Consider the following 23,235-nt stretch of genomic DNA (forward strand, 5'->3'; position numbering starts at 1 on the left):
AGCACCCTGGACTCATAGCCAATGATGGGCAACAACAAGAACGACGACGAACCCTGGGCTCGGAACTCGCCCAGGCCCCGCCCCTCACAGCCCCGCCCCGTCCTCGGCCCCGCCCCCGGCCTGTCGCCGCAACAAAGTCCCCGCCGCGGGGCCGCTGGCCGGGAGTCGGCTCGGAGTCCCGTCCCAGCGCGGCGTCAGCGCTGCGCACTTCCCATTGGCCGAGCGCGGCGCGGGGGCGGGCCCGGGCCTGCGATTGGCTCTCGGCGGGCGCGGACAGTGTCATGGAGGCCGCGGCGGTGACGGTCACCCGGTCGGCGACACGGCGGCGGAGGGAGCGGCAGCTGCAGGGGCTGGGGGCCCCGGAGGCAGGGACGCAGGAGGAGCAGGAGCCGCGGCCGCGGCGGCGGCGGCTGGGAAGGAGGTGGGGCTGCGGGGCCCGCGTGACCCCCGATCCGCGGGGCTGAGAGAGTCCGTGGCCCCGGGGCCCTAGGTTTCCCGGCACGGGCGCGCCGAGGGGCGGGGGGGCCGGCGCCTGTGTCCGCTCCGTGCACAGTGAGGGACAGCGGGTGGCAGCGCCTCTCCGCCCCGGTCCGCCCCGCCCCGCCGTCCTCGCGCCACTGCCGGGCAGCGGCCTCTGGTCCCCGTGCGTGACCCCTGCCTATCTCAGAAATACGGGTGCAAACCCGAGTGGCCGCGGGGCCCAGCGGGAATCCCGGCGCCCCGCCCAGACCCCTGCCTCCCATGTCGCTGGTCTATGCGGAAGATCCCGGCGGCGGTGCTCATGCATGGCTCAGTGGATGCCGGCTGGTGGAAGGGGTGGCCTTCTGCAGGGGTGACACTAGAACTGAGTCTTTGGGGAGGAGGAAGCCTTCAGTAGGTGGAGAATAGGGAGTAGGGTATCCAACTGGGGGGGAACAGAAAGGGCCAAAGCACAGAGACAGAAAGGGACGAACATGCCCCTCTGGGCTGGGCTTCCTTCCTTTGGGGGGCACCTTTCCACCCAGTAAACCCCCCCTCAGTAGGTTGCAGGGGGAAAAGTTAGGAGCACAGACATGGCTTCCGGAAACAGCCGCGGTAGCTTTGTTTCTAAACCCAGAGCAGTGAGACTGCTGAGCATTTCAGACCTCATGAGGATGGGATGGAGGCTGGCTGCTGGGAAAGATATTTTTGGACAGGAGGAATGTGGAGATGGCTCTTTCCCTCCCAGTGGAGGAATGACAGGTGACAAAGGTGACCTGCTGTGGGATTGTTCTGAGAAGGCCTGGGAGGGGGTGGCTGAAGTATAATAAGGACGTCAACAAGGGAGGGGGCTTCGGAAAAGGAAGGTGGAGAGGAACAACTGCGGCATCTCTGCTTGAATCTGTCCCCCACCCCTGCAGTTCTCAGGGTCTCCCAATGTCATTCTGGAGGCCCTGGGTCAGTGTTTGGTGGTGCCAGATGCTACAGAGGACTCTTTGCAACAGGCCTCTGAATGGTAGTGGAGTGATGGCAGATGACAGCTCAGTGAACAAAGAAGTGGCCTTGTGCATTGGTAGATTTAGAGAACCTCAATGTTGGTGCCATGGCCCATAAATAGCCACTGCAGTGTCTTCTTACTGCTCTTAAAATAATAATAATTTTTTAGGCCAGGTGTGGTGGCTCATGCCTGTAATCCCAGCACTTGGGAGGCTGAGGCATGTGATCACCTGAGTTCGGGAGTTTGAGACCAGCCTGGCCAACATGGTGAAACTCAGTCTCTACTGAAAGTATAAAATTAGTCAGGCGTGGTGGCAGACCCCTGTAATCCCAGCTACTCGGGAGGCTGAGGCAGGACACTCACTTGAACCCGGGAATTGGAGGTTGCAGTGAGCTGAGATTTCACCACCTTACTCCACCCTGGGCGACAGAGCGAGACTCTGTCTCAATCAATCAATCAATCAATTTTTAAAAGAAAGTGGTCTGAGATGTATTTAGGAGCTTTCCATGTTAATGTACCGAAGGAACGAAGGAACTCTTTCTCCCTGTAACATACCTCCATGAACAGCACGGGAGGCACTTAGAAAAGTGTGGCCTGTAGAGGAAGCCTGGCCTCTGCTCTCTTAGGACCTGAAACTTTCTGGTACTTTGGGTATTTGGATATTGCCCCTTGGCCATAGAAAATCCTGGGGACCCTGTGAAGTATTTATGTCTGGTCTTTGGAGTGTGGTATTTGGGTGGCGCTTTAGAGGGTAAGGTTTATTCTGTTTTTTTTTTTTTGAGATGGAGTCTCGTTCTGTTGTCCAAGTTGGAGTGTAGTGGCGCAATCCCGGCTCACTGCAACTTTCACCTACCAGGTTCAAGTGATTCTCCCTGCCTCAGCCTCCCAAGGTGCTAGGATTACAGGCGTGCGCCACCATGCCCAGCTAATTTTTGTATTAGTAGAGACAGGGTTTTGCCATGTTGGCCAGCCTGGTCTTGAACCCCTGACCTCAGGTGATCTGCCCGTCTTGGCTTCCCAGAGTGTTGGGATTACAGGCCTGAGTCACTGCATCTGGCCTAGGGTAAGGTTTAATCTTAGGGGTAATCATTGGCACCTGTGTGCATGTGGAAGCCAAGGCCTGGTTGCTAATACAGTTAAAACTTTATGACTATCACAGGGCACTTCCTTGCTTTATACAATGTTTCTATAGTTAATATTAAACAACATAAGGCAGAGAATATCTCTCCATGTTTAGATGAAACTGGTCCATTTGCTTCTAAGTGTTCTTACCTATTTATGTTTTTATTTATAAATGTACAACTCCCTCTTTGCTTAGGACCAAAGATGATGAAGAAGAGACAGTCTTTCGAGAGGTGGTCAGTTTTTCCCCGGACCCCCTGCCAGGTGAGGAGACAGAGGCTCTGAATACCGACTCCACCTTCACACCTGGGGCTTTGGGGCAGGTCAGCCCCCACCCCCTCTCATGTTCCTTCTGTGTTATTGTTAAAGTGTTTTGATTAATCCTATAATAATTTCCATTAATTGCTCAATGTTTCTGTCCTCGGACCAGTTAGATATTATGACAAGGACACCACCAAACCTATCAGCTTTTACTTGTCTTCGCTGGAGGAGCTCTTGGCGTGGACGCCCTGCTTGGAGGATGGCTTTAATGTGGCCCTGGAGCCCCTGGCGTGTCGCCAGCCTCCTCTGAGCAGCCAGAGGCCCCGGACTTTATTGTGTCATGACATGATGGGCGGGTACCTGGACGACAGGTGAGGACCTGGCCTTACATTGATGTTGCTTACATTGATTGTTTTCCTTTGCTGGGGTGGGGGCTGGAGGGGTAGGAGAGAGTGCCATGTGTAGAAAGAGCACTGGGCGGGGAGTCAGGAGACGGGCATTGGAGGGACTGCACTAACTGCGAGAAGAAGGCAGGCTCCAGTGTTTCATCTGTAAAAAGGGAAGATTGGGCTGGGCTCGGTGGCTCACACTTGTAATCCCAGCACTTTGGGAGGTCAAGGCAGGTGGGTCACCTGACCTCAGGAGTTTGAGACCAGCCTGGCCAACATGGCGAAACTCTGCCCCTACTAAAAATAGAAAAATTAGCCAGGCATGGTGGCAGGTGCCTGCAATCCCAGCTACTTAGGGGGCTAATGCAGGAGAATCACTTGAACCAGGGAGGCGGAGATTGCAGTGAGCCAAGATTGCACCACTGCACTCCAGTCTGGGCAACAGAGTGAGACACTGTCTCAAAAAAAAAAAAAAAAAAAAAAAAGGAAGATTGGATTAGGCAGTGTCTTATGTTCCTTTCAGCTCTAGAATCATTTGACTCCTTGAACCTCCTCAACTTGAAGGCTGGTAGATTGGAAGGGGCACAGCAGGCAGGGGGTCCTCTTCAGTTGCCTGTCGCCAGCCTCACCCCCTCACTTGGTTTGGTGTTCGTCACCTTCTTCCCTTAAGCTCTGATCCTGTTCTGGGTCGCTGGGCTCTGGCTTTGATGCACAGAGATGTTACACGCCCCACCCACCCCAGCTGCAGACGTCCCATCCAAAGTTGCCATGGAGTCCACGTGGCGCTTTTAAATGTCCATAAAACAATCTTGGACCCTGTGATTGAGTCCGAGCCAACCATCAAGGCAGAGACGGAAGCAGGTGATGAAATCTTGGGCTCACACGGCTGTCAGCCCTGACCTTCGAGTTCCGGGAGACTCTGTTCTGAGGGACTGCCTACCCCTCCACATAGAGCGGGAAGCCAGAGACGGGACTTTGACGTGAGCCTTCCTGCTTCCCCTCCTTTCTTTCCTTTGTTCATTTGCTCACAGGGGGTAGCAGTGCTCGGTCCATTGGATGCTGTGGCAAATGCCTGATGCCCTGGTCAGAGCACTCTGCCTGTGGCTACAGGAGTGGCAGCTGGTTCCTGCCTCTCTCCTTGCCTGCACCTTGCCTGGACACAGCAGGCTTCCAGGGAGTCTTGACTGAATGGAACTAAAGAGAAACCTTTGGGGACACGCTGCGGTCTCTGTGTCCTTATTCTGCTTCCTGGGACCCGACTCTGTTTCTTTTTTTCTGTATTTTGAGACAGGGTCTTACTCTGTCACCCAGGCTGGAGAACAGTGGTGCAATCTGGGCTCTCTCCAGCCTTGACCTCCCGGGCTCAAGCGATTCTCCCACTTCAGCCTCCCAAGTAGCTGGGACTACAGGTGTGCACCACCACACCAGGCTAATTTTTCCAGTTTTTGCGGGGAGAGATGGGGTTTTGCCATGTTGCCCAGGCTGGTCTTAAACTCCTGGGCTCAAGTGATCTGCCTGCCTTGGCCTGCCAAAGTGCTGGGAATAAAGGCATGAGCTGCCATGGCCAGCCCTGTTCTGTTTCTTTCCCCAGGTTCATTCAGGGCTCGGTGGTGCAGACTCCCTATGCTTTCTACCACTGGCAGTGCATCGACGTCTTTGTGTACTTCAGCCACCACACCGTCACCATCCCCCCGGTGGGCTGGACCAATGCTGCCCACAGGCATGGGGTCTGTGTGCTGGGTAAGAGCCAAGGACTCACCTCTGTGTCAGCCAGACTCCTCAGCTCACCGGCCAGGGGACCCCGTGATTAGGAGGCACGGGCTTTGCCTGCTTCTCAGTGCCCAGAGCCCCTTGCTGGGGCCGCCTCGGTCGGTCAGGACAGGCATCTGCAGGCTTTTTCTGGAAAGGACCAGATAGTATTGTCACATTTCAGACCACTGGGTCACTGTGGTGATTATCTGAGTGACAGCAGGTAAACAAATAGGCAGGGCCGTGTTCCAGTAAAATTGCATTTATAAACACAGGTAGCAGCGGGCATTGGCCCAAGGGCCACGGTTTGCCAATTCCTGGGTCAGAACAGTGCTTCTCAGGCTTTAGCCCCAATCCCAATCGTTGATGGGCTTCCGTCACCAGGATTGCTGGTCCGCACTGGCAGGGTGTCTGATTCACGCGATATATGGGGATTTGAATGTCTACCAAGTGGTCAGGTGATACTGAGGCTGCTGGTTCGAGAACCTCGCTGTGAAAACTGCAGGTGGAGGGAAGGTGATTCCCGTGGCCGACCTTGTTTCTCTCCTGTCCTCACAGGGACTTTCATCACGGAGTGGAATGAAGGGGGAAGGCTCTGTGAAGCCTTCCTGGCCGGGGATGAGCGCTCATACCAGGCAGTGGCTGACCGGCTGGTCCAGATCGCTCAGTTTTTTCGTTTTGATGGCTGGCTGATCAACATCGAGAACTCTCTGAGTGTGAGTGTCCGGCCCTCACCCACCTCACCGCCCCTTGCTGTGTTGCCGCCCACCTCCACCTCTTTCCTTGCTTGGCCTCACCTCGCCCCACACCTGGGCTGCAGGTTGCAGCAGTAAGAGCCACGTCTCGCCTCCCGGGCAGTGCCAGCTCTGAAATCTTAGTTATTTGCAGTGAGACAGAATCTCCTCCAACTGTTTCCAGCAAGCGTGCTTGGCCGGCTCTCACATTCCCGCCCCTGCCTGTGAGCACGCCTTTCCTTTTCCACGCTCTGCTCTGGGCTGGGTGTGTGGCTTCCTTCTCAGGGCATCCTCCCCTTTCGGTTTCCTGACTTCTGCATTCATGTCCTTCTTGCCGCAATAAGAAAGGACGGTCATCTGTTTGGCTGGAGTCCACTTTCGGGGCTGTGGTGGGGAGGGCCTTTCAGAACTGCAGCTTCACCTGTGGGTCTGTTTGCTCCGCGTCCCCCTGTCTGTCCAGCGCTGGATACTTCTCATGATAGACGGATCTGGGGCTCACTGAGGCTCTCACCTTGTTCCTCTCTTTCAGCTGGCCGCTGTGGGGAACATGCCTCCTTTCCTGCGGTACCTCACCACACAGCTGCACCGGCAGGTCCCGGGGGGCCTGGTGCTCTGGTATGACAGTGTGGTGCAGAGTGGGCAGCTCAAATGGCAAGACGAACTCAACCAGCACAACAGGTGAGCCTGCAGACGGGTGCGTGAGGGGGCAGGTGCCGCGGGGGGCCGGTGCTGCGAGGGGCGGGTGCCGCAAGGGGCAGGTGCAGTCTCCCTCATGGAGGCAGTGCACATGTGACTACATTGGGTAAAAAGAGGGAGAAGGTAGGCCGGGTGCGGTGGCTCATGTCTGTAATCCCAGCACTTTGGGAGGCCGAGGTGGGCAGATCATGAGGTCAGGAGATCGAGACCATCCTGGCTAACACAGTGAAACCCCATCTCTACTAAAAATACAAAAAATTAGCTGGGCATGGTGGCAGGCACCTGTAGCCCCAGCTACTTGGGAGGCTGAGGCAGGAGAATGGCGTGAACCTGGGAGGCAGAACTTGCAGTGAGCCAAGATCGTGCCACTGCACTCCAGCCTGAGCGACAGAGCGAGACTCCGTCTCAAAAAGGCAGAGTTCTCTTAACATCCTGAGCCTCAGCAGACACCATGGATGCCGCGCAAGGGCTTCAGGTCACCATCTGGGGCTGCTCCCTGCCCCTGGGGAACAGGCCGTGTCCTAGGTCTTGGAGGCAGCTCCCAGCCCGTGAGTTGCAGGTGCCTCTGAGCTCTAGGAGGGGAAAGGCTGAGACTGTGCGGGTGGAGGGGGTGGCCCTGTCCCTCTGAGCTCTAGGAGGGGAAAAGGCTGAGATTGTGTGGGTGGAGGGGGTGGCCCTGTCCCTCTGGGCCTGGGCCTCACAGCAGGTCCTTGTTGCTTCTCAGGGTCTTCTTTGATTCCTGCGACGGCTTCTTCACTAACTATAACTGGCGGGAGGAGCACTTGGAGCGGATGCTGGGGCAGGCTGGGGAGCGCCGGGCTGATGTGTACGTGGGCGTGGATGTGTTTGCTCGGGGGAACGTGGTCGGAGGCCGATTCGACACAGACAAGGTGGGTGGTGGCTTTCGCCCAAGGGCCAGCGGCCCAGTGCCTCCCCTGGGACCTCATTTCCTCATGGACCTTCCATTCCCGTCTGCACCTCAAAGGAACGACAGCCCCTGTTCTTCCCATAGTGGGGATCCTGCGGCACTGAGAAACAGGGTGTCCTGCCCAGGCCAAGCTGTGTCCCCACTGAAACCCCTTTCCCGGCTATTTCTACAATCAGATAATGTATTTTTGTGTGGGTGTTACCAGACAGAGGCGCGCCGTTCCCCCACTGTCCGGTCCTCGGCGGGCCTGGGCCTCCTGTCCCAGCTGCGTTCTTTGACCTTCCCCGCAAGGGAAGCCTGCGCGGACGCAGAGGGGCCTGCAGCGCCTCTCACTGCGGCTGAGGGGTGAGGACGGGGGAGGTGCCCAGGGTTTGGGGAGCGGTAGGTGTCATGACGAGGGAGCATTTTCCGGCAAGGCGGGCCACACCAGCGCAGAAGAAGGAGCGGGGCCAGGCCGGTGCCCCTGGCGTGGGATGCGCAGGGCTCTGCCTGCCTCTGGCCTATCGGTCCTGCCCCTTTCCAGAGCCCCAGAGATGTTCTCAGCCCTTAATTTAGCTTTAAATGAGTAAATTAATCCAATAACTAAAGAGCCTCTTTACTGCCGGTGATTCTGATAATCGAATGAGAGGTGTGCCAGAGGACGATGGGACCGCGCAGCCACAGCCAGTTAGCGCCCAGCTCCTGGCCCCCTGCCCTTGCAGCAGCGCTCACCGCCTCTCCCGCGCCCTCTTCTGGCCGGCTTGTGGAACGACGGGGGTGATGCCCAGCAGCCCCCAGGTGCAGCTGGGAGGGAGGGGTTGGACAGCTTCCCCCTCCCGTTTCTGAGCTGCCCTGAGAGCCCCAACCCCACGTCACTGGCGTCCAGGAGCCTGTCTGGACTCTGTGGTCCTGATGTGCCCAGCGTCTCCCTCTGTCTCCTCAGTCGTTGGAGCTGATCCGAAAGCATGGCTTCTCCGTGGCTTTGTTTGCCCCCGGCTGGGTGTATGAGTGTCTGGAGAAGAAGGATTTCTTCCAGAACCAGGACAAGTGAGTCCTGCCGTCCTGGGTGCTTAGTGCAGGCTGATGGGAGGGAGGGGTTTCTGGTGTCTCTGATAGGACACGTTTGTGGGCTTTAGTGGCCCTTCCTATGGGGGGGTGGTTAAGGGAGGATGAGGGGGGAAGAAACCAGCACCCTGGCTGCTTCCAGGCAGGGGCCAAACCCAGCGACCGCTTCCTGCAGACTTGTGTTTGCAGCATATCTGTAGCAGGGGAGGCTGCAGTCCTCCCGGAAGTCCTGTCTTGGAGGGTGCAGGAGAGCCTCGAGTTTCCACCAGCAAGTTTGAGGGACACTGAGAGGCTCCCTCCCTTCCTCCGGATCGAGCTGTTGCCCCCATGTCTCTGGCAGGTTCTGGGGCCGGCTGGAGCGTTATCTGCCCACACATAGCATCTGTTCCTTGCCTTTCGTCACGTCCTTCTGCCTGGGCATGGGTGCACGGAGGGTCTGCTATGGCCAGGTGGGTGGGTGTCTTCCCTCCGTGTCTGTCCTCTGGCCTCAGCTGGGACAGGTGGGAGGAGCCTGGGACTTGCCAGCAGGCACGGTGGTGGTCTTGCCCTTCCCTGCCGCTCCAGGCACACCTGCTCTGTTGGCCTCTGCTGAGTGCCCCTGTTCTGCCCTTTTCTTCAGGAGGAGGCAGTGGGGCCCTGGTACCACCTGAGCGCCCAGGAGATCCAGCCCTTGTTTGGAGAACACAGGCTGGGAGGGGATGGCCGGGGCTGGGTGAGGACGCACTGCTGCCTGGAGGATGCCTGGCATGGAGGCAGCTCCCTTCTCGTCCGGGGTGTGATCCCACCGGAGGTTGGAAATGTGGCTGTTAGGTGGGTGAGTGACGGAGGACGGTGGGCCCACCAGCTTCTCCCATCACACGTGGTGGCCACGGAACTGGACAGACGGGGCAGTGGAGGCCAGAACAAGGACAGAGGACAGACCCAGATTGGTTTTTTAAAATTGTGGTCAAAAATGCATTAACCTGAAATTTACCATCTTAACCATGTTTAAGTGAACAGTACGGGAGTGTTAACTCTGCGTACGTTGCTATGTGACAGATCCCTAGAACTGTGTCATCTTGTAGGACTGGACTCTCCCCATTGCACATTAGCCCCCCATCCTCCCCCAGCCCCCCAGAGCCACCCCTTGACTCTGCATCTGTGAGTTTGGATACTTTAGATGCCCCATATGAGGGAATCCCATATGGTATTTCAGAACTGAGATGTTTGAGCCCACAAAAGAATCTGGCCTTGGGGGAGGACTTGTCCCCGGGCTATGGACAGGACCACGATGTGGGAGCGTTTGGCACCCAGGCCCCCTGTTCCTGGAGGGAGGGGCTGGTGGACACAATTTGGAGCTGGCTTCGATTTCTCAGTGATCGCTCCACGGCACTCATCACAGGACCTTTCTCCCCAGGTTATTTTCCCTGCAGGCCCCAGTGCCACCCAGGATTTACCTGTCCATGGTGTATAAGCTTGAGGGGCCCACGGACGTCACGGTTGCTTTGGAGCTGACCACAGGGGATGCCGGCAGCTGCCACATCGGTGGCATCTCAGTGTTGAACGGTGAGGTAATGGGCCAGGCCTGCCTCTGCCCAGGGTGAAGAGCTCAGGAGAGAGAAGTGTGGAGAGGCTCCTGGAGTGTGGGGAGGAGCTGGTGTGGACAGTGCGGGGTAAATCCTGCCTTTGCTGGACTCAGGGCAGCTTGTGGTCAAGGTCTGGACAGGGAGGATTCACTTCTCAGCCACAACCTCTGTCCCGTGTCCTCGTCAGGCAGCTGAGGCTCCTGTGCAGGGTGGACATGGGCCCCTCCCAGAGACCTGAGCTGCACACAGGCTTGCTGCTGGCCGTGGTGTGGTGAGGGGCGAGTAAATGGGGTGGGGGAGACAGCAGGCTGGAGGACGCCAGGACGAGTGAGAGCGTGGCTGACCCCAGATATGCGTTTCATTCACCGAGCTCCTCTGGAGCCCTTCCTGGTTGCTTCTCGGGACCTGCGAGCATCTGGCCTAACCGGGCAGTCTTCTCTGGACTCCTGGGACGCTCTTGGTGGTCCTTCTCAGTGCCTTTTCCTTTGAGATTCTCCTTTTCAAGTCCCACGTCTCCTTCTCCAGCAGAAACAAGCTCAAGACACAGCCTCCGACCCCTCCGGGTGCCCCCCACAAAGCTGGCCAGATGGGTGGGCCGCTGCGGTCGGCAGCTGAGCGGGGGCTGGGTCCAGCGGTAAGTCCCTCTCCTTCCTCACGTCCCTCTCCCTCACTCAAGTCTCTTGGGAAACCCCAGAGCTGGAGGGATGGAGGGGCCCTGGGCTGGCTGCCAGGTTTTGGGCAGCTCTGAGACAGAAGCCCAGGACAGCTGCTGGGAGCCCTGCTGTCGGCCTGGGGTCCCCACTGACCCTGGGACGCATCTCCCTTCTGCTGTGGCTTGGGGCCTCTGGACGGCTCACCCTGGAGCCGCTGGGCTGAGCCCGGCCAGTGATCAGCCCTTTCGCCCCGTAGCTGCTACGAGGTGAGCCTGCGTGGGTGCCTGCTGCTAGACCTCCTTGTTTGCTTCTCACGGCCGCCGGGTGGTTGGGAGGAGGAGAGCTTCACCTGTCGGCTTGGAGAGATCCAGGTGATGCTTCCCAGAGGGGCTCCGGCTGGGCTGGCCGTTTGTCCAGCTGGAGTGGGGGTGGAAGCTGCCCCAGGCTGCCCCCTTCTTGGGTTCAGCGGGGAACTGGGGTGGAGGAGTCAGGGAGGGGAAATGTGTGGGTTGGGGAGCCCTCTCCCTGCCCCCAGGCATCCGGCCGTGCTGAGCCTTCTCTCCTGCCAGGTGGTGGATGCTGCCAGCCTGCTGGCCCCTCTGCCCCAGGTGCAGGCCGTCACCATCTCTCACGTCCGCTGGCAGCCGTCCGCCTCTGAGCGGGAGGGGCCCCCTGCTCTGCTTCAGCTCAGCTGCACCCTGCACTGGTCCTTCCTCCTCTCACAAGTCCGTTGCTTCCGAATCCACTGCTGGGGAGGGACGCGTGATGACTCTCCGGGCAGGGAGCTGCCGAGGCCAGAGATGCCCATGTTCCTGGGGTTGGCTTTTGCCACCCAGTACCGGATAGTGGACCTGCTGGTGGAAGCCGCCGGGCCCGGCCAGGATCGTCGCATGGAGTTTCTGGTGGAGCCTGTCCCTAAGGAAGGGTTTCGGGTGCCTCAGGCCGAGTGGGGCAGGGCAGTTCTGCTTTATTCAGCCCCCGCATGAGTGGATGCTAAGGCCGGGTGGTCTCCTGGCCTCGGGCTGAGGCCTCTTCCCGGCTCTCTGCCCCTGGCCTGTGCTGGACCTGCTAAGTGCCCGCAGTGGCGGCGAGGTCCTGGTCCCGGGGCTGGGGCGGGAGACCCCGGGCTGAGTGCTGTGGGTTTCTGGTTGGGGGTGATGGAAACAGGAAACCAAGGAGTGGGATTGCAGCGTTGGTCACTGCGAGGCAAGTGGCGGGCCTTCTGTTTCTGCCTTGTCCCTCCCCATGGTACATGGTTCCCAGGTGAAAATGAAAGGAGGGGAGGAAGTTGAGAACAGAAAATTCCATAAAGGACATTTCCTAATAGGCTGCAAGATGCTGATGCTGAGAATGATGATTTTCTTTCCTGCAGATGAAACTATTAGAAAGGGTCTTAGATTGTGGCAGGTAGGCTTTGGAGCAGGCGCCGAGACGTTTCTGAGCATGAGGACGAGCTACCGCAGCTCCCGGGGGTGGGGTTGCCTGCGGGATGCGGGACAGGATACCCTGGAGAACCCTCCTCCCAGTGTGAAAGGCCCTTTTCCCTGAGGAGTGGGCATTCTGGGCCAGCCGGCGCCGGCTTTGTGCCTCCACGTGGGCCAGCCCCAGCTGCTCCGTGTTTCCTGGCGTTGGCAATTTACTGTGCTGCTGAGTGTGAGGTCATCTCCAGAGCGTTTTCAGCAGCCCCTGGCTCTGCTGCGTCTCTTCCGGGCTGGGGGCGTGCAGGGAAGTGGCTCTGAGGCAGTCTGCGCTGTGGCCCTGCCTCTGCCCAGTGAGAGGCCGTGGGCTCTGGACAAGCCGCCCTTCAGGCTCGGGTAGCAGATCAGTCCATGCAGGAAGCAGCACCTGCTCCCCACGCCAGCCCAGCCCCAGCCTGAGTGCAGGAGCTGCAGGACCCGTGGGGGCTTTTCCAGCTACTCTGTTCCTTCACGTCCTCCCTTCTCAGCCTTGTCCAAGCACCGGGAAGACCTCCAGGCTTACCCCTTGAGCAGGAGTCAGCACAGGTGCGTGGGGGTGTGAGGGAGGCAGGGTCTTCACCACAGGTGCCTTCCTCTGTCCTTCCTGCTCTTTCTTCTCGCTGCCTCCTCCCCTCTGCCCAGGCCTCTGCAGCTGCACAGCCTCTGCTACACCTGGGCTGCCTGGGAGGCTTCCTGGTGTGGTGTCTGGACCCCACGGCATTGGGTCATCCTGCGGCTGGTCTAGGTGGGGTCTGTTGCGGTCCTTCCACGGTGTCAATGGCCTGAAGTCCCTCACTTTTGGGGGGGGGTCTCTCACCCCCAGGCCACATAGGGCCAGTGGTAGGGGTTCCCTCTATGTCGGGCAGTGCTGAGGGCTGGGATGCTCTGTGACCCCAGCTGGAGCCCACACCTAAGGGCTGGCATCCACATCATTTCACCCTGCAGTGAGGGAAGAGGCCACCAGGTGGCAGCACAGCCACACCTGTTCCCACGTCCAGAGGAGGGCAAGGCTGGGTGCTCAGCAGCCACTCTGAGCCGGGGCTCCTTCCAGGGGCTGAAATCCACCTTTCTCCATCTTCCTTGCCTGCCTGGGTACTCATGCCAAGCAGAGACTGGGATTAGGGGTTCTGTGCTCTTGCCTAATTAGGAACATTCTTCCATGTCTCTTGTGTGGTCCCAGAAGGAGAAGTGAGTTTGCCAAGGATATGGGGCAGGAGGCTCCCTCTGCTGACCCCCTGCAGCCTGGAGCCACTCACTTGACTTTTTCTCAGCCGTGACCATTCTCAGGAGCTCTTTGAGCCTTTCTGTCTCATTTGGAACCAGGGGGAACCAGGAAGGGGCTCCTGGCCTGTGTCCTCTGCTGCGGGGATTTTGGGGGGCGCAGCATCCACGCCTTGCTGCCCTTCTTTCATGAAGTCTGTTTTTTAAGTGCTGGTTCCCCCGAATATTTTATGCAGAGGAGGGAAAATTTATAGTGGCAATTATTTTCTCACAGTCTGGTGAGCAGGCAATTAGGAGTAAGGGGGCCTAGTAGAGCGTGGCGTATGGCAGACTTGCACCGCCCCGGCTCCCCAGCCCCACCCCCATGCAGGGCTCGTGTGCGGGAAAATTAATATGCCGGCGTTTAAGCCTGTGCCCCTCTGCTGGGTGTAACTGCTCTGAAATAAATGATCTGACATTGTGAAGAGTGCAGTCGAGTCCTGGTGTGATGGGGTGCGGGCAGCACCAGCCCGGCCCTGGATGCTGGCTCCCTGTCCAGCCCTGGCCCCAGCCCCAGGCTTCTGAGCTCTGGGTTGAGGTTCTGCCACTCATCTTCCCATCCCCTCCTCAGCTGACCCTTTGCAGCTGTGCACTAGCTCCTACCCACCTTCCAGGAGGGGTGACTGGGGCTGGCGAAGTGGGTTTTACCTTGAAGCAACATGGCTCCTTGTGGGCACTCAGGCTACACCAGGCGTGCAGAACTGGCTGGAGCACCAGCCACCTATGCCTCTGTGCCATGCCCCCCCACCCTCCCAGCTCCGTGCTTTTTCTTGCACTGGGTCGACCAAGCACAGCTGTGTGGTCACCAGTTCTAACCCTTCTGCTTCCTGGGGTGCTTTCTGCTCTGAGGTCACGCTGTGTCCAGCACATGCTGTAACCAGGAAAGAAGGGACCAGGGCTGGCCTCGACCTGAGTCTGAGAGGCAGGCCAGGCAGCACAGATCTGCCATGAACTGCCACCCACCCAGCCTATCCTGGGGCTGGAGGCAGAGGACCAGCCTGGACTTGAGGATTGGGAGTGGAAAGTCTCTTGCCTAGAAGGGCCTTCTGACGCCATTGCCACCTGGCTGTAGGCCAAGGCAGGGCTGCATCCCATCCTGCACCCTGGGCCGCTATGCCCTCCACCCACCATGCCCGGGAGCTGCCAGAGCATACAGAGTTGTCCTGGTTTGAAGAAAGAAATCTTTATTAATAATCTTAATAATACTGTTAGTTTGAGTGGTCACACCTTGGAAGCATACAGAATGGTAAGAAAGGAAGCCTGGGGCTCGGCTGCAGTCCTGGGGATCTGAGTCGGGGAGTTGAGCTGCTGCAAGAAAAGGGTCCGGAACAGCAGAGGGGACAGGGGGCTCTGTACAGAGGACAAAGCCGGAGGCAGGGTGTGGGGCTATGTACAACGGGAATAGAAAAGGAGAATTCCATTTCAATAGCTTCAGTAGCTGATGCTGAATAGAAAGTGAGGTGTATTTTTAAATTTTTGACATTTCATGAGACAGTGGAGCCACGTTGGGAGCCTGTATTTTTTGCTGCTTCCCTACTCCAGTGCTCCCTGCCTCGCCAGGGGATCCTCCCTGCCACCTGCTCTGCTCCTGCTCCTCCCACCGGCTAAGCTCGGCTGTCCTTGGTGCTGCTCCCGCCACCTGGACACCTGCCTTGGGAGCAGGGAAGGGGCTGGCCCAGGCTTCCCCATCCCTTGCCCTTCCCATGGGCCCCTGCTCTGGCTGTGCCCGTCCAGGCCCACAGCCACTGTGACTCCCAACCTCGCGGTGCAGCCGGGTGCTGGCCCGTCCCTGGCCCTGGGCGCCCACAGTGGACTGGGCTCGCAGGGGAGCGGCAGGGAGGGCTGGGTCCCAGCAGGCAGCACGAGGTCAGCCTTGGTGTACACAGGCCCCCAGCCTCCTCCAGAAAGGGAGATGGCCAGGAAGAGCAAGTCCTTGGCTTCAGGGCCCACCTGGCCACACTTGGAGGTGTGAGGAGTGGCTCCGGGCTGGCTGGGCTTCCTTCGTCCTCCCATGGAGCGCCCCTGAGTCCTGGAGCCACGTCAGCCCTTTCTGTTGGGAGCTGGCCCCGGGGCTACTGTTGGACAGCTTCCTCGCCAGGCTGGGGGCACGGGCGGGACTGCCGGGCATGAGGGAGGTGGGACGTAGGGGACGCAACACGAGGGTGACGGGGCCCAGTGGAGCCCCTGGGATGAAAGCTGTCCACACCCCCCAGCCCCACCGGCCCCCCGGCACAGCTGGCCACAAAGATCAAGTCTTGCTAGCAGCGCCTCCCTGCTCAGGCCCCGGCCTGCTCCACCGCTGCTGGGCTCCACACTGCCTTGGGAGTTGGGGGCTGGGAAAGGAAGACTGGATGGAAAACAGAGCCCCCCACGGGTCCCGCAAGGGAGGCCCCTTCCCTTCCAACTCCCCCACTGCCTGAGACGGAGGGGCGTGTTCCCACTGTGCTGCCAGCCAGGACGCGGTGGGGCCGTCCTGTCTCGGGGCCGCTCCTCGGCGCCCCTGCCGGCGTGCTCCCTCGGTGCGGGCGTGTGGCCAGGACGCGGGACTTGGACTTGGTTGGATGCCTCTTGGTTTGGTTGTTTTTTTTGTTGCTTGGATCTTAACATCTTTTTTTGTTTTTTTTGTTTTGTGATTTTTTTTTTGTTTTTTTGTTTTTGCCCTTCATGGTCCGAGAAGGAAACGGTGGAAGGTTTCACTACAACAGAAACAGAAAGGCAGGACTTGCAGCTTCTCAGGGGGAGGTGCAGCAGGTGTGAGGGCGACAGGACCGCGTGGCACGGGGCCCCTGGCCTAAAGTCCTGGCGCCGCCACACCTGCCCCCCAGATTCCAGGACCCTCATCTTCCAGGGCTGAGTGTGGGTGGATCCCAGGATGGGAGGAGACAGAGCTGAGCAGGGCAGGGCGAGTGGAGAGGCTGGGCCAGCACAGGCCTCGAGGCGGCCTGGATGAGATGGCAGAGGGTGATGGTCTGGCCACGGGAGGTGGGGGAGCTGGGCCCCCTACGGCAAGGGCCTGGTGGGCGGCAGGACTTCAGCCCTCACTGGTGGGGAACCCACACCCTCCAGCTGGCCTTCCAGCCCCAGGAGCCCAGCCGTGGCACACTCAGAACCTGAGGCTACTTTTCCCTGTCATGGAGGTGCAGATCTGTGTGCCCCAGGCCAGCCCCAGGAAAGGACTGTGCCTGTCTTGGCTGGCTTTTCCCAGGCAGGCCAGCAGCTGCCCAGGGCTGTGCTCAACTGAGGTCCCAGCCAGCGTCTCCCCAGAAGGGCCATGCACCGGGCTGGCCAGTCCCAGGGCTGAGGAAGGAGTGGCCCGCAGGCCACAGCGCCCGGCCTGTAGTCTCCCTAATGCAGGGAGGGGGCTGACCTGGGGCTGACCGTCCTGCGCTCAGGGGAGGGCCTGAGCAAGGGTGCATTCTGCCCCTCGTCGGCTCTCCCGCTGAGGACCCCTCCTTCCGGAACGTACCCCAGTGAAGACATTTCGGAGCTTGGGGACAGAGAAAGTAGGCTGTGCCTCCAGGACAACCCCCCTGCAAGGCTGGCCTGGCCTCGGCCCTGCGGTGCTAAGGGTCGCCCTGAGGAGTGGCCGGGACATGCCTTCCACATTTGCACTTTCTGCTGCAGCAGTGCTAAGGAGTCGCGGAGACTGGCGTGACCACAGCAGTTTGCACACCACGCGACACGCTTGTGACTACGTCGGCAAGAAATGCCGTCAATAAAATTTAATTAAAAATATTAGTTTCAGCTGAATGGGGCGAGGAGGGGCAGTGGCTACTCCTGTGGTTGGCTGGGTGAAGGCCTGCGGGAGCACCCTCAGGCCGGGGAGACCCACACTGGGCTCCTGGAGCCCCTCCCTCCCTGTGTCAGGGCGCCAGACGCTAGGGCTGTGGCACGGGGCTGGTGGGATGGCTTTGGGGGAGGCCCTGCCAGGCATTTCTGTTGTTCTGTGCAGCCCGAGAGGCCAGGAAACGTGGCTCTTGCCCTCATAGGGCGCTACCGCTGCTCCCAGGTTGGGGGCTGCCTGGTGTCCTGGCCCAGCCTGGACCCCACGGTGTGCATACCATACCTGCAATGGCTTGGATAGTACAACATCGACAAAGTCAAAATAGGAAATCACGGTTTCAGACATACAGGAAGAACCAGGGTCAAAGACACACACACCAGCACAGGTGGGGTGGGGAGACCAACTGGCTGGAGAGAAATATCTATGGATTTTAGAGTCGCAGGGGGCCAGCCGTGCGTGTCGCTGACCGGGAGGGGTGCACTGTCTTCTGGTGGCTGTGCCTGGTTTTGGGCTGTTGGGTTTGGTGTGTAATAGGCAGTCAGTGTGAATGCTGTTAGGGGCTGGGTCTCTTGCTAGTAGGGGGTGAAGCGGCTGTACCCTCCTCGGCAGAGGCTAGCCTGCAACATCAAAGATGAAAAACAGCCAATCAGTACCGTCTTTTGGAAGAGGGGAAAAAGCAAAAAGAAAAAAAAAAAGGAAAAACAAAAAGAGAAATAGCTAAGTCTTGTTTTCTTTCCCCCTATATTCCTTGGGGAGAAAGGAGTGGGGTTGTCATGGCAACAAGAGGAGTAGGACCTGCTTCTGACATGGTGGTCTTGGGCCAGTGTGGGGTGCTCTGGGGTCATGGCCAACAGTGCTTCTGGGTCACGAGCTTTGAGTTATCTCTGGGTCACTTCTTTGGGCTCAGGCCTGGCCTCCCACTGTCCTTATGCGGGGGGCGGGGGGTCCCAGCTTGAGCCCCACCTCCTCGCACCCCAGCAGGGTGGCACAGGGCATCTTCAGAGCATTGAGGGACCTCCTGGTGGGTTCCTGGGCCTTGGCTCAAGAGCCTGGGGCCACTGAGGCCAGCTACACTGGGAGAGGCAAGCCTGCTGGGCATAGTTTCAGAGCCTTGCTCTCTGCGGGGCGGGGTCTCTGGGTCCTCCTGGGCCCACCTGGGGCCCAGCCCTGTCCTGCTGGATAGAGCGGGTCCTGGATGCTCCAGCTCTCCTGTGTCCTGGGCTGCCTCCAGTCAGGGAAGGCTCTGAAGGGGCCTCCCACCCTCCCACCACCCAGTTTTGCCGGAAAAGAAGAACACAGCAAGCGCAAGAGAAGAAAAATTGGGGAAAAATAGAAAATCTGAAAAATAAAGTGAAAACACAAGAGGGAACCCTCCGTGCATTAATGAAAGCTTTTAGCTTGCAGCTGCGCAGAGGGCTCGAGAGCCAGGGTATCGCACCTCCATCCGGGTGGGGCCACGCCAGGCCCGCCCCTGTGGCTGCCCACAGACACCACAGGCTGCTGGGGGTGCCTGAGGCTCGTTAAAAATTGAAAAAGACAAATCAAAAATTGGAGGGAGTCATCAAAACCAAGAGAGATGGGAAAAATCCATATTGCCTCTGAACCTCCTCCCTCCTCACTCTCCCAAGTTGTTTTCATCTTTGATGCTGGATGCCAAGCTAGCTAAAACCCGCGTTCACACCCCGGGGCTGGGGCCAGTGGGCACAGGAGGCAGGTGTCTGCTGGAAGCAGCTCTGGGTGCAGAGTGAGCTGGGCTGCACGTGTCGACAGCTGGCCACACACACACACACACACACACACACACACACAGACACGCCACATCGCGCACCTCCCTGCCCCACCCCTTCCACCCCACAGCCTGAGGGAGGAGGCTGGGGCAGGGCAGGCATTGTTTCCCCAGGACCCCAGGAGCCCCCAGGAAGCCAGGAGCTAGGGCCTGGTGAGAAGCAACCGGTTACCCACACTCCCCTCCCGGATGTGAGGGGCCTGCAGCAGTGCAGGTGGGCCGTGGGGATGCGGCGTGGGCAGAAACAGCCCCGGGGCCTTGGGAGCCTCTGCTGGGAAGGAGAGGTGGCCCTGGTTTGGTTTCTGAGGTTTTCCTCGTGGAAATGGGAATGGAGGGGCCTCAACAGGACTTTATTATAGTGAGGGAGCTCAGGGAAACGGATCAGGCACATTGGGGTGCTTTCCAGAAGACCAAATGGTATGGTGGGCTGACCAGCCATTCAACCTGCTTCCCCGCACCTGAGAGGGCGTGAGGGGCCAGCCCTCCCCTCATCCTAACTCACTTCCAGGCCGTGGTCCTTCCAAAGTCTCCAGGACAAAGGCACTGGTCAGAGGGCTCGGCCTCTCCCCCAAGGGCCTCGCCACCCATGCCCAGCTGTAAGGACTGGCACCCAGGGCCGGGTGGGCCCGGGCTCCTTACCATGGTTCCAATGCTGTAGGTCGCCGCGGGCCCGATGGTGTGATGGTACGGGTCGGCAGCTGCGTAGACTCTGCCGTAACTAGGGAAGAGCGTGGGAGGGGAAGTGGGAGGAGGGTGGGGGAGGGTCAGGTGAGGGGCAGCAACGGCCTCCCACCTCCTCCCAGACGCTACATGGGCACCGTCTACCGAAGTCCCATCTGCAAGGCACCCTCCCCTCCTGCAAGGCCTACCCCTCCTTCTTGTTAAGAAGGAAGCTTCTGGAACACAACAGGCTACCCTCTCAATATGCCCACAGTGTGCTGACCCTGACGGGGAGCAGGGGGCTGTGCTCCACTCAGTGCTACGTGGAGGGGGATGGTGTCCTCATAGAGCTCGTCTGCAGGGAAAACAAACTTCTACCCCAAAAAGAATGTGGTAAATGCTGGGGAGGGTTTCAAGAGAAGAGAGAGAGGGTCAACGGGGAGGGACCAGGAACACTGCCCCCAAGAATGTGACACTATGTCCCTCACGACTTGCAGCAGTTTGTCTGTGCAGGGAACTCTCAGCTCCTCAGAGGGCAGAGCTGGGCCACGGCACCCTGTACACCACACTTCAGGGAGATGGAGCCGGGGCTGCAGGGAGGGAGGGGGTGCAAGCGGTCCCCAGGCCAGAGTGGTGGAGCTCAGCCGCCAACAGGCCAGATGTCCGAGGGGAAAGGCACTAGGCTAGGTTTCCCCAGGAGGAAGCACTCAAGCGTCTGCCTCCAAGACAGACAGCCACTGTGGGCACGGGGCTTGCGGGGGACGGTGGGGGGACTGGGAATCAGAGATGCGGTCTCCACCTGGGGTTTCCACAGCCTCCCCATGGGGCAAGCAGGAAGTGACGGAAGTCAGAGGCTCACTGGCTCAAGGGCCACACTCAGACCTGCTCCCCTGTCCCAACCCTGCTCCCACCAGGCCTGGAAGGGTGGGTTACGCCTCCTGCCTGTCTGGGCCCAGCTCCTGAGGGATCCTTGTCCATCTTCTCCCCACCCTGCTCCAAAACAGCGCCGGCCCCTGGCCTCACCTGTCGCTGTAGGCTGCCGCCGCTGCAGCGGGCTGAGCGTATCTGTAGGCTGCGTAGCCTCCCTGCAGGGTAAGTGGGGGGGAGAGACAGCAGAGGGACTTAGTGGGGCTCCCCAGGGAAAGGCTGAGTGGGGAGAGGAGACAGACCCTGTGCGGGTGGGGCCCTGGGAGGGACTGCAGACCTTCCCAGCCTCCCAGCCTTGGCTGGGTAAGGATTAGGTGGTGCCTGGCCTGGGCACCTAGTTCTGGTCTAACACAGGACCGAGGACTGCAGATGGCCAGGTGGGACAGTTCAGGGCGAGGCAGGTCTGCCTGTCCACTCCATTCATTCACTCATTCATTCACACACCCATCTGTGCACTCCACACACATTAGCGGGTACCCATGACTCATCTGGCTGGGTGCTAGGCCTTGGCAAAGAAGAGGTGCTCACAGACCTGCCACCAGGCCAGTGAGGGCTGACTTGGATGCTGAGGGGCTGGGAGAACCCACAGTGACTCTGCATAGTGTCCTGGACACCAGGAAGGGTCAAGGGTAAAGGGCACAAGAGGACGTGAGCTCAGATGATGTCCTGGCCTCAGATGAACAGGTAATTGAATTGTAGGCAGCTGCCCAGGACTGAAGGGTGGCTGGGTACATGGGGTGTGGCCATCAGTGAGTCTGAGACAGAGGAAGCAGCACATGTGGCCCCATGAAGGGGAGAGAGGCCACCAGACCCCATCAAGGGGGGTAGGCCCTGGAGCACAGGCACCCAGGGGCCCTGCCTCCTGGCCCCTCTTGAAGCCTGTGCTGTGGGTGCCTTAGGGGCTCACTCACTGATCACAGTGTGGTTAGGGACGTGGCAGAGTCCCACTGCCCCCATTATATGAGGCCTTGCCCACGGGAAGATGCTTTCAGCTCACAGGGCTGCTGGGCGACCCATTAACTGCTCCCTTGATGGGTACCAACAACCAGACTGTGCCATGCTGGGATTCTCAGGGACGCCATACTCTGGGCAGACATGGCACCTTCGCCCTCCTGGCTTCAAGGGTGGGGTGGGGTGGGATGGGATGGGATGGGAGGAGCGGGCAGTGAGAGAGGAGACGCCGACTTCTCATTGAGACCCACAGAACGCCTGATCCCACCCTCCCTCCCGGCGGGGCTACACTTACATAAATCTCAGCACCATAAAATCCATCCTGATACACGACCCTGGAAGCAAACGGACAAGAAAGTGGTGGGAACGCTGGAGAGGTGGGGTAGGCCGGCTCCGGTGTCTGCTGAGGAGGGAGGGGGCACGGTGCCAGCCCCGCCCATGGGACTGGCATTTTAACAAGCGTTTGCTCCAGTGCCCTGTTTTGGTATAACAATAGAGTAACACCCTTGCTGATCAGCTCCTTTCTCCCACAAACCCCAGGGCCCATAGCCCACCCGACCCCAGGCAGCTGTACCCCCAACCCCTTTAGTGATGGAGGGCACCAGACCCCAGGGAATGGGAGCAGAGAGGGCTCAGAGAAGCCCCTCGCTGACCTCAAGAGTGGACAACAGCCCCATTAAAGCATCCAGACAAGGTTCTGGGGCTCTGAATGTCCCCCTAAATGCTAGCGACCTCAGCGATGCCCGCCGTGGTGGGGATGGGGGTGACGATAATGGAGGCAGCTGCAGGCCTGAGTTCTGGGGCTCCCACGATCCCCCCCAGGTCTGGAAAAGCTGCCTAGCCCCTCGCACTGCGCAGGGCCTCCCCATTTCCCTCCTCCCCGCCCTCCCAGCCCTTCCTCCACGCCTCCCCCGGCCCAGGTACTCACGCTCCGTAAGTCGGGATGGGGGGTGGGGGTGGCGCAGCCCGAAACGTATTATACACGGCCCGGCCCCGGCCCCGAAGATGTGCGCCCCGGTAGGCAACGGCTGTGCCGGTGGTGGGGTAGGGGAACCCCGTCACTGCAGGAAACGGGGCCCGAGACACGTGTGAGAGGCACACGGGGACCCACCTGGCCCCCCCGCCCCCGCGCACCTAGCCCCCCCCCCCGCGCACCTAGCCCCCCCGCCCCCGCGCACCTAGCCCCCCCGCCCCCGCGCACCTAGCCCCCCCCCGCGCACCTAGCCCCCCCGCCCCCGCGCACCTAGCCCCCCCGCCCCCGCGCACCTAGCCCCCCCCCGCGCACCTAGCCCCCCCGCCCCCGCGCACCTAGCCCCCCCCGCGCACCTAGCCCCCCCCCCGCGCACCTAGCCCCCGCCCCCGCGCACCTAGCCCCCCCCCGCGCACCTAGCCCCCCCCGCGCACCTAGCCCCCCCCCGCGCACCTAGCCCCCCCCCCGCGCACCTAGCCCCCCCCCCGCGCACCTAGCCCCCCCCCCGCGCACCTAGCCCCCCCCGCGCACCTAGCCCCCCCCCGCGCACCTAGCCCCCCCCCCGCGCACCTAGCCCCCCCCCGCGCACCTAGCCCCCCCCCGCGCACCTAGCCCCCCCCCCGCGCACCTAGCCCCCCCCCCGCGCACCTAGCCCCCCCCCGCGCACCTAGCCCCCCCCCGCGCACCTAGCCCCCCCCGCGCACCTAGCCCCCCCCCGCGCACCTAGCCCCCCCCCGCGCACCTAGCCCCCCCCCGCGCACCTAGCCCCCCCCCCGCGCACCTAGCCCCCCCCCCGCGCACCTAGCCCCCCCCGCGCACCTAGGCCCCCCCCCCGCGCACCTA

The 23,235-nt window shown here is 60.2% G+C and overlaps 2 protein-coding genes across 16 annotated transcripts in view; one reads left to right on the forward strand and one right to left on the reverse strand.

Annotated features, from left to right (window-relative positions):
- Positions 1-259: 259 nt before the first annotated feature.
- Positions 260-13,736, forward strand: ENGASE (endo-beta-N-acetylglucosaminidase). Of its 8 annotated transcripts, none has more exons than XM_054458348.2 (15): positions 260-421; positions 2,775-2,842; positions 3,009-3,210; positions 4,820-4,968; positions 5,536-5,693; positions 6,241-6,389; positions 7,132-7,297; positions 7,924-8,112; positions 8,258-8,361; positions 8,720-8,828; positions 8,999-9,189; positions 9,776-9,924; positions 10,470-10,578; positions 10,854-10,968; positions 11,167-13,736. In XM_054458348.2, exons 1-15 carry the CDS (start codon positions 282-284, stop codon positions 11,581-11,583), a joined length of 2,415 nt encoding a protein of 804 aa, XP_054314323.2. In that variant the 5' UTR covers positions 260-281; the 3' UTR covers positions 11,584-13,736. The 8 variants fall into 8 exon arrangements, with proteins under 8 accessions (XP_054314323.2, XP_054314318.1, XP_054314319.1 ...); XM_063656572.1 differs by lacking the exon at positions 7,924-8,112 and adding an exon at positions 1,097-1,221 and having other exon boundaries at positions 348-421; positions 3,013-3,210; XM_054458346.2 differs by lacking the exon at positions 7,924-8,112 and having other exon boundaries at positions 261-421; positions 10,473-10,578.
- Positions 13,737-14,481: 745 nt separating this feature from the next.
- The window catches only part of RBFOX3 (RNA binding fox-1 homolog 3), a 527,163-nt gene continuing 518,409 nt past the window's right edge, over positions 14,482-23,235 (reverse strand). For 6 of the 8 annotated variants that reach the window (XM_054457213.2, XM_054457210.2, XM_054457211.2 and 3 more), the window contains 5 exons: positions 22,351-22,483; positions 21,718-21,898; positions 20,568-20,629; positions 19,524-19,602; positions 14,482-16,010 (listed from right to left, as the gene is read on the reverse strand). In XM_054457213.2, coding sequence (XP_054313188.1) covers positions 16,008-16,010; positions 19,524-19,602; positions 20,568-20,629; positions 21,718-21,898; positions 22,351-22,483 — 458 coding nt within the window. In that variant the 3' untranslated portion in view covers positions 14,482-16,007. The remainder of the gene's footprint in view (positions 16,011-19,523; positions 19,603-20,567; positions 20,630-21,717; positions 21,899-22,350; positions 22,484-23,235) is intronic. The other 2 variants (XM_054457214.2, XM_054457215.2) reach the window with 1 other exon arrangement.

This window comes from Pongo pygmaeus, chromosome 19, assembly GCF_028885625.2.
Source record: "Pongo pygmaeus isolate AG05252 chromosome 19, NHGRI_mPonPyg2-v2.0_pri, whole genome shotgun sequence".
Taxonomy (NCBI): domain Eukaryota; kingdom Metazoa; phylum Chordata; class Mammalia; order Primates; family Hominidae; genus Pongo; species Pongo pygmaeus.

Coding starts and splice junctions, on each gene's coding strand:
- ENGASE (XM_054458343.2), top strand. CDS start 282: ATGGAGGCCGCGGCGGTGACGGTCACCCGGTCGGCGACACGGCGGCGG. Junction 8,362..8,719: donor TTCTTCCAGAACCAGGACAA/GTGAGTCCTGCC, acceptor TGTCTCTGGCAG/GTTCTGGGGCCGGCTGGAGC. Junction 9,190..9,775: donor GTTGGAAATGTGGCTGTTAG/GTGGGTGAGTGA, acceptor CTTTCTCCCCAG/GTTATTTTCCCTGCAGGCCC.